The sequence below is a fragment of a genome, unplaced genomic scaffold (genome assembly GCF_019419815.1).
Source record: "Pyrus x bretschneideri cultivar Hongxiangsu unplaced genomic scaffold, Pyrus_bretschneideri_v1 Contig14, whole genome shotgun sequence".
Lineage (NCBI taxonomy): Eukaryota > Viridiplantae > Streptophyta > Magnoliopsida > Rosales > Rosaceae > Pyrus > Pyrus x bretschneideri.
The window spans coordinates 4,271,086-4,285,849 of NW_025999435.1; the positions used below are offsets into that span (position 1 = coordinate 4,271,086).

Below are 14,764 nucleotides of genomic sequence, written 5' to 3' on the forward strand. Positions count from 1 at the left end.
CCCATTGAAGTAAAGTTAGTTGAAGTTGGCCACATTGAGTGAGAAAGTGGCCAACCTCTATTTCTCTTTCTCTCACTTCCATCATCATGGCATCAGACACACAATGACACACACAGACACACAAATCTAAAGGCTTATAAATCCAGCAAAAGGCAGAAGGTGGGAAAGTTGAAAAGTAAAATCCATTCTTTCATACCAGCAAGAACCAGATTCAAAGTTGGAGAGAGAGAGAGAGAGAGAGAGAGAGAGAGAGTCATAATTCCATCATGAACAACTACCGCTAACCATTCATTTTGATTAATAATATATGTGAAAAAAAAAAGAAAAAAGAAAAGCTTTTTGATGGGGAAAAGAAACAAAGAAGGGAGAGGCTGAGAGACTCTTCCGTCTTCTCGTTGCTTGCTCTTTCTCTGTGTCTGTCTGTCCTTCTGGTTGTAGCAGCAGCTGATTTGTAAAGGGATCCGGCCGAGTGCTGTCTTTGGAAGCTTTGGTTGGTCGTCTTGGAGGTGGAGGAGGAGGAGATATAAGGTACAGATGCCTTGCTTGAATAATCATCTTACTCTGTCTAATTATCTTTATTATTTTTTGTCTTGGAGGAGGAGCAGATGCATATAAAATGGTTCTCAATTTTAAATAATTTAATTTAATTATATATAAAAAAAATAAAATTTTAAAAAAGAAGAAGAAAAGAGTCTTGCTGTCAGAGCAATTGTTCTCTTCTGAGTTCCAGCTGAGTTCTGACTTGGGATGTGATTCTCCTGTGAGTCCTTTCTTCTTGGGATCCCTCCCTCCCTCCCTCCCTCTTGATTTCGTGTTTGTAAGAGTGAGAAAATTGTTTATTTTTTTATTTTTTATAAATAAATAATATTATCTTGATATTCTGTTGTTGTTGTTGTTGTTTGGTTTGTGTTTTGGTTGTCTGGTTTTCTTAATTTATTGAGTAAATTAAATAAGGAACGATAATGATGTCCTTAATTTCACTTTCGTGGGTGTCTGTACTTTTGTTAAACTATAGGATCTGGATTATCATCTGATTTGATAGTTCATCAATAATATGTGTTTTTTTCTTGTTGTCTGTCTGTCTGTATGCCTTCCTGCACAAGGATTTCTTTCTTGCTTTCTTCTTCTTCCATGGAAGTTAACGATCTTCGATACATCAATGTTGCGCTGCTGATCAATCTAGTAATTGTTTCAGTTTTGAATCATTTTTAATTTAACAAATTAACTGATGCCTGATGGTTGGTTTGTCTGTCAATGCCCCCCTTGATTACTGTATGTGGGTGGGGACATTAAGCTTAAACAATCAAAGAGGACACATAATTCAAATTGATATATATATATATATGTACGTATATGCGTGTTTTCTGCAAGCTAGGCTTCTTTTGTTAGTGATCGAAACATCGATCCAAATTAGATGTTTTCATCACTATGCAAAAATGTAACTTACTAGCACCTGTAAATTCTCAAGTGCTCTTTCTTGTCCCTTTCAGGTAGGAACGGTAATGCTAGGAACATGGGAAAGAAAGGGAGTTGGTTTTCCGCCATAAGGAGGGTTTTCTCTCCGCATTCCAAGGACAAGGACAAGGACAAGGCTGTCAATGTAAGAGAATATGGCCTATTTCTTTTTCCAATGGAGTTTTCTAGATTTATATCACAATTTTTTGAATGTCTCACATAAGCAGACGAATCACAGGTTGACCTTTTGTAATTGTGCTTCTATTCGGACCACTTTTTCCCAAATTTCTAACTTTTAAATAAGTCTATTCGAGGGGTCGTCTCAGAAACATGAGTCAGCTGCTAGCTGTAATGAATGTGCTTGTAGCATTTGTACTAGCGAGAACTGTGTAGAGATGGCGTTTTAGTATTTACAATATGATTGTTTCGTCTTTTTGGCGATAAAACAATCATAAATTCATACTGCAGTTTATATGTTCAATTCAGTTTATTGTATGTCTGCAACAAAAGACGGTTAAACTTTGATTAGAGTGGTGCACATTTTTCTTTTAAATTTGTGTAGTGCATAATCAGTTTTTTCTGCTTTTCGAGTGCAGGGGTAAAAAACGTGCAAAATATTTGCTAACTCAAACTAAATCTCATTGTTAATCATATTGCAGGGTTCAGAGAGGAAAAACACAAAAGAAAAGAAGAAGGGGCTTGGGAAACTAAATCGTGGAGAGACCAATTCATTCATTCCACTGTTCAGAGAACCAAGCAGCGTTGAGAAAATTTTTGGGGATTTTGAGAGGGAGCAACAAAGAGTAACTTTTAGGCCTCCTACACCTGATGAGCAACCAAAGACCCCGCCATTTGTGCCTCCTAGAGTTGCTTCTCCGAGGGTTGGCTCACCAAGGGCTGCTTCTCCAAGGTCTCCTTCCCCAAGAGCTCCTTCTCCAAGGGCTCTTTCCCCAAGAGCTCCTCCTCCAAGAGCTCCTCCTCCTCCAAGAGCTCCCCCTCCTCTAAGAGCTCCTCCTCCAAGAGCTCCATCTCCTAGCACCCTTCATCAACATAAGGAGATTAGCTACAGACCTGAACCAACTCTAAGGAACCACCATGCCTCAGCTACTAAAATTCAGGCAGTCTATAGAGGTTATATGGTAAGCTTACTTTTCACCCATTAGCACTCAAGGGTGGGGTGGGATGTTACGTGTAATGTGAAAACTGGACTATACGAAGGTAGAATTCAATATAGGAAAACCTAATCCCTTTGTTCAGTTCATCTAATTGAAAGCTTTCTAGTGGTTCTACTTTTACTGTGGCCGCATAAGACAATGCATAGTTATGCCCTGTCAAAATAAATAACTCAAATTCGGACATCACTTTTGGAGAACGTTTTAGGTAAAAGTTACTAGACTAACCAATTCTCCAAAAATGTAGCCGTTAGTATAATATAACGTGCTATCTAGAATCTGGTGTTTTGAGTCCTGACTTTATATCATAAAGTTGCAAATTTTATGTGCATAATTAGTTTTTAGAAGCACAGCAGCAGTTCAAATGTAAGTAGTGCGCAAAGGGTTTGACCAGCGACCAGAGATAAGATTTTGTTTGGTCCATATTCATTTTTCTGGTTTACACATTAAAACTTTATTTAAAAGGTACATTGCCTTCCCGTAGAGGTGTATTGTATAACTCTAGAGGTATGCGCACAGGAGAAAGATAAAAAAGGCTTCTGCATTACTGTGCAGTCGTCATTCTGTCCGAGATCATGCTACATCGTTCTTGGGAAGGTTTTGGTACCATGCGAAGTTGTCTTGAGCAAGCACATCTGGATCAAGTCTAGGTTTTGATAACTATAGGTTATGAACTTCCTGGGAGCCTGTAATGAACTTAGTCTACTTTTTATACAGGCAAGAAGAAGCTTTAGAGCTCTAAAGGGTCTAGTGAGGCTTCAAGGAGTAGTAAGAGGCCAGAACGTGAAGCGTCAGACGATGAATGCCATGAAATACATGCAACTCTCAGTGCGCGTTCAGTCCCAAATTCAGTCGCGGAGGATTCAGATGTTAGAAAACCAAGCACGACATCAAGTCCAAAACAAGAATGACAAAGATGTGGAAAGCACCTTTGGCAAATGGAACTTGAGCCAGCAAGTATGTCTCCATTCATCTGTTTGTTATTCTATGCCTATCTGTTTCATTTGGTTCCAAATGTTTAAGCTCATAGCTATTGTAGGGGGCCCTAAAACAAATATAAGGCTAATCACTAACATTACACTTGCACATCCACACACTAACACTTCTTCATTTGTACGTTAATATGGTCAATAATTTGGGGAAAACATGGACCTTACGCATGTAAATAGAAGATAAAATTAATAGAAGCAATGGTTCCGATGAACAACAGCTAAGCACTTAGCTGAGTTTATGGTTAACGGGCCTTACAATATGTATCAAGCTGAACACAGCACGATGCATATTGCATTTATGTCACTTCAAGGAAAGCTTAAGCTGGTGGAGAATTGGCCGAAAATGTATAGTGATCTTATATTATGAAACAAGATCTTTTAGGCCGCATTACTTCTCAAAACAGATTAGATGAACCATCTTTTGATATGGAAACCTGTAGACTCACATGACTATAACAATCTAAAAGAAGATTACTCTACTTTTTGTGCTAAAAAATGAAAAATAAACGTATAAAAACTTCACTACTATGTCTTTAACGTGGTTAAGCACAACATATCTATAAAACAAAGTAGTGCTAACAATTTCAAGGATTGTGCTCTAGTCCGAGACGGCCAATAACGAGGATTGGGATGATAGCTTGCTAACTAAGGAGGAAGTGGAGGCAAGGTTGCAGAAAAAGGTTGAGGCAGTCATGAAAAGAGAGAGAGCAATGGCTTACGCATACTCCAACCAGGTATTCTTTCTGCACCAGTAGCAGTAACCCAACTGAATCTATTTTCTAGTCTCATTTTCTTCAACTGTATGTTATTCTGCGTTCACTTTTCTGTTCAGATAGGGAAAAAACAATCTTCACTTTTATGTTATAGTTTCATACCCTATTAAACTCTGAAAGATGCAATATTAACAATGACGTAGATAGTGAGTTTCATCATTTCACCGGACAAACGTCATAATTAGAACCATTTGTTCTCTTTATCATTAACTAAGACTATCTCAAAAAATTCATTCATGTGCATCGTTCAGATTGATGGTTATGGTAAAAAGTCCTCATGATAGACCGCTAATTTGTTGTATTCATATGGATGACTAAACAGTCTTCTAATCAAATGATTTTCTAAGAGATCAACGGTTCCGGTAATGACATTTGAATGGTATAATGATATTGCATCGTTATTGAAGGAGGAATAGGTTTTTACATGATTATATTAATGAGTTTTTTCTATGCATGGGTTACATAATAGTGGTAAGGTGACACTATCAATCCCCTAATGGCCAAGGTGTAACCCTCTGAGTGTCTTGATCTTAGAGGTATTTGTGGGTCAGGCCAGTTCCATTGACCTTGAATTCGATCTTTTTTCCCCTAGACTAGAGTAACTTAGAATATCGTTTGCTAAAGAAAAAAAAAAGAACATAGTGGCTTAAGGGGTTAATTGGTTTCCTTTGTGCAGTTTTTAATGCAATTGATAGTTATCATATTTCTTGACGTTGCTTTGTACTTTTGTGTAACAAAAACAGCTGTGGAAGGCTACTCCTAAATCAGGTCAAACACCTTTAGCTGATATCCGGTCTGGGGGATTTCCGTGGTGGTGGAACTGGTTGGAACGTCAGATCCCTCCAGTAGACCCTCCTGCAGCAACCAATGCATTGAAAACTTTTCAGTTTACTCCTCCAAGACTAGGATCAGAGCGAAAGCCAAGCCCCCTGGCCCAGTCAAGCAATCAAGGGGAACATCCTTTTCCATTTGATAACAACTTCGACACACCAAAATCGTCAGCAACAACCATTAATCTGACAACAATAAAACCAGCACGAACCCCGCCTCCCACTAATATGAGTAGGACTCCACAAGCAAACAGGTCTGGGCTATCGAAGTACAGAAGAACACCAGCTGATGGAGCTGAATCCCCTTTCGGTTTTCCACTCAAGGATGATGCCAGCCTCACAAGCTGCCCCCCATTTTCTGTTCCAAACTACATGGCTCCAACAGCATCAGCCAAAGCGAAAGCACGAGCTAGTAGCAATCCCAGGGATAGATTTGTGGGGACACCGACCAGTGAGTCCAAAAGGAGGCTTTCCTTCCCTTTGACACAAGGTATTGGGTCTTTCAAGTGGAACAAAGCTTTTTTCTCTAACAACAAGGATTCTAGCTCTCCAATGAATTTAGATAAGAACCGGTCTTTGCAATCTATCGGAAACACGAGCATAGATTCCACGGTTTCAATGCCTGTGGCTCCACGAGCTGGGAGGAAGCCGTTTAAACGATTTGTGTGATTCACTTTCGTGTATTTTTCGAACTTTTCTTGTACCTGTCATTCATTGCGGTGTTGATTTTGTTTTTGAGTGTACGGTAATAGACTTGAGAGTTGCAAAACACTGATGTAAAATGATAAAAAGGAAATATGTGTCGTGTGTGTAATATATATGATGCTTTGGATTATTGGATGGAACACGATTTGAATTTTTAGAAGTTTAATAGCACAATTTTATTCTACTTTTGCAATTCTTCGACGACTCGTTTCGATGTACATAACGGGTGCAGAACGTCGCTCGCAAAGTATACAAGTCTCGGGTTTTACAAAGTAAAGCGAGAACAGAAAAACCAAAGTAAGCAACAGCAAACTGAACAAGAAAACCGGAAGAGCGCCCGAGCTGTCCGGGATAACATTCACAGAAACTCAATAGAATTATTCACATTTTTGTACATGTTCGTAGGAAATAGCTAGATATATACAGAAATCAAAGTGCCAATCTCCCGCTAGAAGGATATATAAATGTTTAAACGTAAAATTCATATGTACAGTTGGGATTCTTCCATCACGTCGATCTGCCTACGCTGCAGGGATCAGGAAGGAGGCGGGGTATGAATGGTGGTGGTACCAGGTAACATGGCTACTGTCACTACGAAGTATTCACAGCCGATTGGGAGACCATACGGGTTCAATCCTGAATTCAAGGCCAACCGGTCGGTTCCCGTGTCAGATGTTAGCTCGTGCTCAGACCGGGTTGAACTAGGAGCCAATGGCTTCACAGTCTGCCGTTCGATGTGCACAATTTGTCCCACAATGTAGTTAGGTTGATTTGGGAGATGATCAGTAAACAAGGCTACAGATTCAGCAGACAGGTAGTAGTTGGAGCAATTCCGATTAATTGCCTCGTACCGCCCAAATGTGTTTAGAACAAATGCAGCAATCTCGTGGACTTCCAAGCGACCGAAAGATATCTTCTCTTTGTTTGCCTGCAGCAAAATTAACCACCTGTTAATTCATCATTCAGCCGGAACAGAATTCAGGTCACAGTTGATGCCTAGGTCACTAAACCATGCGTAGAAACTATTACATTAAACTATTTTACTTTTTCTTGGTACCAAGTAACGAATATTTCTTTTCTGTTGATCAAAATATCCCTCTATTATCAATTACCCGCTTCTCCAGTTAACCCACCAATGCTATCGTTTGTCAAAAATAAAAAATAAAAAATATGAATTACCTGCTTCTCAAGTTGATGCTTAGTATACAAAGTTTTAACCAGATCCTTCTTCTCTTCCAATTCTATTCTAAGTTGTTCATTTGCAGCTTCAACCTTTGGATACTTGTCAAGCAGCTCTTCACGGTGCCTTGACAAGAAACCAACCCTTTCTGCCAGGACCCGAATACATTTCCGAAATTCAACAGTACCATCATCTTCATTGTCGTTAATAGAACTGAAACAATTCAAAGCCCAAATCACAGTCATCTCCCAATGTCAATAACTGATCTAAAAGTATTCATTAAATGAAAGTACCCATGAAAACTCCTGGAAACATGGACATCTTTCCCTCCATTATAATGTTTTCTAGTGTGGGGGTTTCTCCCCAGTGTACTTATTTCATTTCTTTTTCACATTAAAATGACCTGGTTATGTACACTTTCAGAAGGAATGCTATCAAGGTTGCATAAGATATAGCGTCAGACAAAGCATTAGTGAGAAATTGAGATAATAAAATTTGTTTTTTTTTTTTTTTGTCAAAACGAATAACAGAATTTGTTCAAAACAGATAAAAGTAATTTTAGTGGTGTGGAAAACTTACTTGCCCAGAGATTGTGCTAAGGAGCGCAAAGATTCATTAAAACTAGCCACCCCACCCTGGGCATAAACACAGCTCCTAAGTCTTTCAAAAAGGCCACGCATTTTCACAGCAGATGCGCGCAGTGCACTATACTCCGAGGCCCTACGATCAGCCGCACAAAGATGGGTTTGAGCTTCCTCTCTTGCCTCATGCAAACAATTCTCCAAGTGCGCACAATTCATCTGGCATGGGCAAAGCATGAAAATATACAATCAAAATATGGAAGAGCTAAGAATTAATAGAACCAAATAGTTATATCCATAGAATCAAATCAATCCCTCCTACACCCCCAAAAATTTTGAAAATTTTCAGAATAATCCATGCCTGTAAGAGTATTGTTGCTGTATCCCAGAGTCAACAAATCAGAAAAGTCAACGATACTCCAATGAGTGTCCAACGTGTTGGACAGTATCGTAGGGGTGTAGGTATCAAATACGCACCCTTCCCTAATTTTCAAGTATCTGTGCAACAAAGTATCTACCACAACAGCATAATCCAGCTTTTTTTAAGTATGTAATATGTATAGATAAAAAGGGAAGAGCTCTAGGGAAATAAAGTCGACCATTCTTTGTAAGAATTGTTCTTAAGGAAACAAAAGCAGGCTAGGGATCATAATTTAGCATTTTTAAATACCAACTTCTATTGAACAGTCATGTTGAAAAATATTCAAAAGAAAAATATAAATCAGGTGAATTAAGTTCACTGTGACTTCAACATGAGAGTCATCTAAGAAACACCGACTAAAGAATATGTGCCACCCACAAATACACTCGATATGTGTGTGTGTGAGTGAGTGAGAGAGAGAGAGAGAGAGAGAGAGAGAGAGAGAGAGAGAGAGAGAGAGAATGCATTTATAAAAGAAACAAAGAACAGAACAGCCGGATGCATGAGTTAAAAATTGCTGAGAAATAATCTCTCGAAAGAAAACATAAAAAAAAAAGTGGTTGAGTCAGACCTGAGATTCGTCAAGGAGTTTCCGATTTGTGTCCAATTCCCTCTTAAGCATAGAAACATCCTCCATAGCAGCTTTAAGCTTAATTTCTGTTTCACTCAACTGGTTTGACTTCTCTGAAAGTGCAGTTTGCAATTCCAGTAACAGCTCCGCACTGACTTTGGTGTCCAAGCCTGGGTCAACTGCTGTTTCACATGGTATAACAGTAAGAGGTTCAGGCATGCTTTCAGCAGTAGAACTGTTTGTCAGTGACATGCCCAGCTGCCCCTCCATCTTATCTTTTCCATCTTTACCACTGGCTAGCAGTTCTTCACGCTGTAGCTCTTGCATGGATGAATCCATTAGATGATTTCGTACTGCAGAAGAATCCATCATATTTTCATCTACCCCATCTCTCATTTTTCCAGGTTGCACATTGAACAGACCCAGTTTTGCATCAAAAACACTAGAGATGCAGGAAACCTCATCCATGGGATCAGCATTAGATGAGCAAGGCATATGGACTCCCCTACCACCCTCTTGCTTGCAGATCTCAACCTTATCAGACAAAATTCCAAATTCAGAGGCATCCTTATCATTTGAAATCTTCTGGCTTTGCGAATACTGATCAGACAATCTCTGTTCAAGTTCTTGAATGCGTTTCTCATATGAAAGACACTGCATCTGCTTCTCCCTGAGCATCGATTGTAGATGCTTTCCATATTCATCTTTCAGGTGCAAGGCTTCAGCTGTCTTCTCTGCGGCATCCTTCAATAAATTATCCACTTTACTATCATCCAATGATTCAAGGTCTACTTCAGGCCAGAATGAACAAATCACAGCTATAGCAGACGCCAGTTCTGCTTTCAGTTTTGCATTCTCAACTTCCAACTTACCTGTTCCAGCAATCTCTACCAACCCACAGCCTTCAAGTAGCTCCTCAGAGTCGCAATTCTCAAAGTTATCCAATGTACTCTCATCAGCATCAACCGAATGACAACTTTCATTCGACATAGAATTTGAACCTCTAAACGCACTCTTTGAAGACAGTGCAGTCAAGTACTCAGGTGCATAACGGTCAATGTCTGAAATCTCAATATCAAGCAAGCTAGTATCAAAAGGAGCTATGTTGACATCACACTGATTAGGGGTGTCATATAGTCCCATGGATGCTAATACATCCCTGGGTATGTATAAACTGTGAGTTCTCAAAAACTCCTCCCGTCTCCTGACTTCAGTGTCCCTCTTTGTCGCAAGTCTTTCAGCCAACTGTCCAGCCATCCCCATGTAAAGCTTCAATGAAGCCTTTCGTCTGACTATTTCTGCTAAGCAGGCTCTATATGCAGGGCCGATCCCGCGGACCAACTTTAAGTCCAAAAATAGATCCTCCTGACGGACCATTGCCTCTCTAAAAACAGGAAACTGTAATTTTGCATCTTTGATGAAGTAAGAAATATATGTTATCTTTTGCATAAATTTATGGAGGAATACGTTCATTTCATTCTTTTTATCCTTGCAGAAGTCGAGGAGCTTGGAAATTGCGTGATCACAAGCCTGCATCCTAGGCAGGTGATTTTTGTCATGGACATCATACATAGGGCCCAAGGCTGAAACTGCATCATGAGGACGAAGTGACGAAGACAATTGGCAAGACAAGCAATCGTCCACGAGTTTCTTGACAGTATTTACATCTTTGCTGCATGAATTATAACTGGTTAGTATATTTAAAAATAATATAACTAATTTAGTATTTTACAGCAGACAATTGTGCATCTAAGTGCAGTAATGAAATTGAGAGTCGTGATCCCAAAGACCATAATATTCAGAAACCTTTAGTAGTCCTGGAGGTTTACGATCTGGTAAGCTTCGTATCTATTATGATATGCTTCCACTCTAACGGGTGTACGAGTACATCAAATGGGTAAAATCATTCAACAAAATACAAGTTGTGCATATACAAATAAAGAGAATAGCCACTTCCTGAATGTTACCATACTCGAACAAAAGGACAGCCACAAACAATAACAATTGAGTTCTGCTATTCCCTTCACTTGTCCTATTTTCCCACCCACATTAAAATACAAACATTTTACAAATTTTTATTACCTACAAAATTTCCATTTATATAATGCTTTCCCCAACCTCCGCAAGAACAAATTGAGCAGAAAGGCCTCTTCATTGAAAAGAGTCTTTTGCTCAACCCTTTCTTATCATTTCATAAGATAAACTAGTCATTAATCATTAGAAGGTTTTGAGCTTTGAAGCTAATGCATAGCATCGTAGGAGGAAAATTGATCTAGTGAAAATATGAGGTAACTTCTGATGAAAACTCAACCACCTTATGGCTTCGGATTTTGATACCTAATTGATGGAGAACAGGATTGGGAATTGGTGACAAGGATGTTTAATCTTTTACTTCTAGAGTTACTGACAAGGATTTTGTTACCTAACTGATGGAGAACAGGATTTGATTAAGGTCTTTATATTACATCCTTGTAACTCTTTGGAGACAGTTTTGGACGACTGAATTAAAAATTGTCAGAGCTTTGCTTCTCTCTAGCTTTTGTGATGCAACCTAACCCTCGGTGTGATGCCTTAGTCCTGTAGGAGTGATTCCTACAAACCCTACTGGTGTGATGCTAGTAGTTTCCATCCTTTTCTCATACTTTTCATTTATTTCTTTATGATTTCCGCTGTACCTTCTTTCTACAATTCATAAGTCAACAACACTCAAATTAGACAGACATCCTCCCTTAATTGAGGTTGTCCTGCATCACTAACTCATCTACTCTACTTCATTAGGTTAAGGCTTTAAGCACTTATCTAGTGGTACTTGTTTGCTTTAAGAGAAAAATACAAATGTGAGTAATTTTATTTGCCCCTGGCATGAGTAGCTACACAAACTCCATTCATTTCCTTTCCATCTCTCCTTATCAGCATCTCAGTATCCCCAAAAGATGGGCATTCGAACTAACCGTATTATCTAATGATGATAATAAAGCCAACAGACAACCTTAAAAGCATCAGAAGTCAAAAAACAACAGGATGAACTTGTATCTCTGTACAATTCAGTCGAGGAACACTGAAGAGCTCAAGGGTAGCAGACCAGGAGAGTAAACTAAAACAACGCCTACAACGAACATATGATGCATACGTGAACATGAAACCACACATACAAACCTCTAAATTATATCTGGAATCCTGTCTACAAAATGTTCTTAACATGAAATATGCTGCAGTACTACTCATGCAACGTAATTGCTAACAAAATGATAAATTCTAAAAACCGATTTGGTTTTCAGCAACAACAAAGTTTTAAAATGATAAATGAGCATTCATAAGTAATCTCCAAATGATCCAAAAGAAACTTGACGGAGGAAGTTAGAAAGACAAATAGACGAAAACCAGATATCTGATACTGCATAACTATGACCAGAAAAAAAAAAAAAAAAAACCAACCTCAAAGATTGCATGATACTCCTTTGCTCATGAATATATCTTTGGTGCTCCTTAATCGCGATTTCCAAATTCCTAATAGGCAATGAAGCCCTATTAGAAAACAATTCTTCGACTCTCCGCTTTACCTCACTAAACATCTGTTTAAACTGTGAAACCTTATTCTCAAACTGCCTGTGGGAACTGCTACAATTTTCTCCCGCTTTCCTCAAGTTCTCTTCCTTCACAAAATCCGATAAGCACTTCCGAGTGTCAGTCTCTAATGCAGGGTGAAGCTTGATAGATCTCAGTTTTTCTACATCCCTCCCAAGATTGGTCAAAACATCAGAATGACTTCGATGCTGTTGTGAATAACGCTTCATGAATTCTGTGTAGTTTTGGTTTATCATTTTATAATATTGATCCAAATTGCCCCTAGCAACCTCCACTGCCCTTTCTTGAACCTTTTGCTCCCTCAAAAGCCTCTCACAGTTCTCATATTTTACTTGGGTACGACTGTAAATTGCATGACCCTTGTGGTAGTGGTACCTAAATTGCCTTTCATAAGAAGGCAAGGCCTTCAAAGCAGGGTCTGAAGCATCATCCAAAGGGTGAGGGTCATGTGAAGCTGAAGGTGATTGGGGGTCAGCAATGTCAAGAATATCAACTTGCTCGGGCTGAGGGAGCGGAGAATTAGCCTGCAGCCTTGCTTTATTGAATATAAACACTTCCCGACCATCAGCTGGAAGCTTATAAGCCGAAAGCCGCCTCTGTGGCTCAAGCTTCATATCCAAACACAAAACAAGCTGGTCATTGAAATTAATCCCAGCCATGGATTCAATATACCGCATAACTGCCTCCACCGGTGTGCTATCTTCACAATCGAGCTCAAATGAATGCCCATTCTCAGCAATACGAACCAAAAGCTTGCCCTGATGAACCAAACCTTCAGCGATACTCGAACTCATCTTATCTCAAACCAGACAACGATGCTCGACCACAAAATCCGATACCGCTGACCTCCAAGCAATTGAATTGAGCGAGCAAACCACTTTTGTAGAATAACCTGCAATCAACTGGAAAATTCCCGATTTATAGATCTTCAGCCTCGACAAAAACCCCAAATTATCACAGACCCACCTCCAAATCTATAAAATTTAACCCAATTCTCAACAACCCACAAAAGATTATCGAAAAAAAAAAGGGAAGAAGAGCATGACGTACCACCAATTCTTGAAAAGTAGCCAAAATCACATCAGAAATTTGTCGAGGGGGGCTCGAATTCTTCTCGATGATCAACCCTCAAACACATATAATCGAGGACAAAGACTTTCACAACAGAGGAGGAAGAGGAGGAAGCGGAAGAGAGGTAATCGAAAGGGATTGGTTACGTGAAAAAAAAGAGGCTCACAAGGACAAGGTTTTCACGAAATCCCTTTCCCTTTCACACTTGCACTGTTGCACATATATATATTTTTTATTTTTTTTATTTTATATATATACCATAGCCACCACTGCAACGTCTACGACTCTTCCTTCTTCAGCAACCCTTTTTTCTTTTTTTCTTTTACTTTTCTTTTCTTTTTTCAAATTGTAAACAAACGCGGAGAAGAGAACCTTGTGCTGGGAGCGTTAGTTCACAAAAGTACTGCATGGTAAAGTAAGAACTGACTGATATTGGATTTTATTTATAGAGCTGTTATTGGCACTTTTAAAATCTCAATCTACACTCATCTACATTTTTAATTTATCTATTTTGATTTTTTTTTAATGTGATTTCAAATTTTACCCTTATATTACTTTTGATGTCTACAATCTTGAAAACCTCATTAAGATGAGTGTATTCAATTGAGATTTTGAGAGATTTTAATTATTTTAATGAATTTAGGGGTATTCAATCAAGATTTTAAAATAGTTTATTAAAATCCTTAGAAATCCGGGTGTATTTAATTAAGATTTTAAAGAAGTTAAAAACATTTTAGGTGTATTCAATTAGAAATTGATTTTAAAGAATTTGATAAATTTGAGGAATTAGAGGGAATTGAAGAGATTTCGTAGTGTATTTTAAGCATCCACAAATCTCACCTCTCCCCATGAGATTTTGAGGGAATTGAATCAAAATTTTACATGGAATCTCTACAAATCAATTAAACTCCATCAAAATCCATTAAAGTTTCTCAAATTTTCAATTGAATACACCCCTAAGTATGATGACTTAAATATGGGTAAATATTTATAAGGAGTTGTAAAGACCTTTTGTGCTCCATATAGAATCGGTGGCTGCTTTATAAAGTCACAAGCATATATGCAAAAGACTCTAGCTCCATATAGAATTGATGGCTGCTTTGTAAAGTCAGGCATTTCTTCGTCCTTAGACTTTTTTTCTCTTAGTCTAAGCAAAATTTTTCCTTTTTGTAATTTTTTTGGGTAATTCATCAAAGTAATCCTAATCTTCAAGCAATTTCTCATGTCTATAATGAAAGGTATAAGATTATGAAGCAGAGTTTAAGAAGACATACGACTATTCAAGCCTTGTTGGACGAACTTGGTTAAGGTGATTTCACTTATAACATTGAGTATGATCAGAATGATCATTTGACTTATTTGTTCTTTACCCATCTCATTTCAATGAACTGACTAATAGCTACTCAAATGTTTTTGTGATGGATTGCA

At 38.5% G+C, this 14,764-nt stretch overlaps 2 protein-coding genes across 3 annotated transcripts; one reads left to right on the forward strand and one right to left on the reverse strand.

The window, feature by feature from the left end:
- The first annotated feature begins 84 nt into the window (after positions 1 to 84).
- LOC103957740 (protein IQ-DOMAIN 14-like) lies at positions 85 to 6,062 on the forward strand. The gene is made up of 6 exons (XM_048579868.1): positions 85 to 528; positions 1,491 to 1,600; positions 2,115 to 2,594; positions 3,345 to 3,584; positions 4,222 to 4,353; positions 5,136 to 6,062. Exons 2-6 carry the CDS (start codon positions 1,514 to 1,516, stop codon positions 5,889 to 5,891), a joined length of 1,695 nt encoding a protein of 564 aa, XP_048435825.1. The 5' UTR covers positions 85 to 528; positions 1,491 to 1,513; the 3' UTR covers positions 5,892 to 6,062.
- A 178-nt stretch (positions 6,063 to 6,240) lies between these two features.
- On the reverse strand, positions 6,241 to 13,733 carry LOC103957694 (autophagy-related protein 11). 2 transcript variants are annotated; one of them, XM_048579867.1, is made up of 6 exons: positions 13,316 to 13,733; positions 12,116 to 13,157; positions 8,681 to 10,352; positions 7,687 to 7,907; positions 7,107 to 7,320; positions 6,241 to 6,855 (listed from the first exon to the last, which is right to left on the reverse strand). In XM_048579867.1, the coding sequence occupies exons 2-6, from the start codon at positions 13,057 to 13,059 to the stop codon at positions 6,463 to 6,465; spliced, it is 3,444 nt and encodes a 1,147-aa protein (XP_048435824.1). In that variant the 5' UTR covers positions 13,060 to 13,157; positions 13,316 to 13,733; the 3' UTR covers positions 6,241 to 6,462. The 2 variants fall into 2 exon arrangements, with proteins under 2 accessions (XP_048435824.1, XP_048435823.1); XM_048579866.1 differs by having other exon boundaries at positions 12,116 to 13,167.
- Positions 13,734 to 14,764: the final 1,031 nt, after the last annotated feature.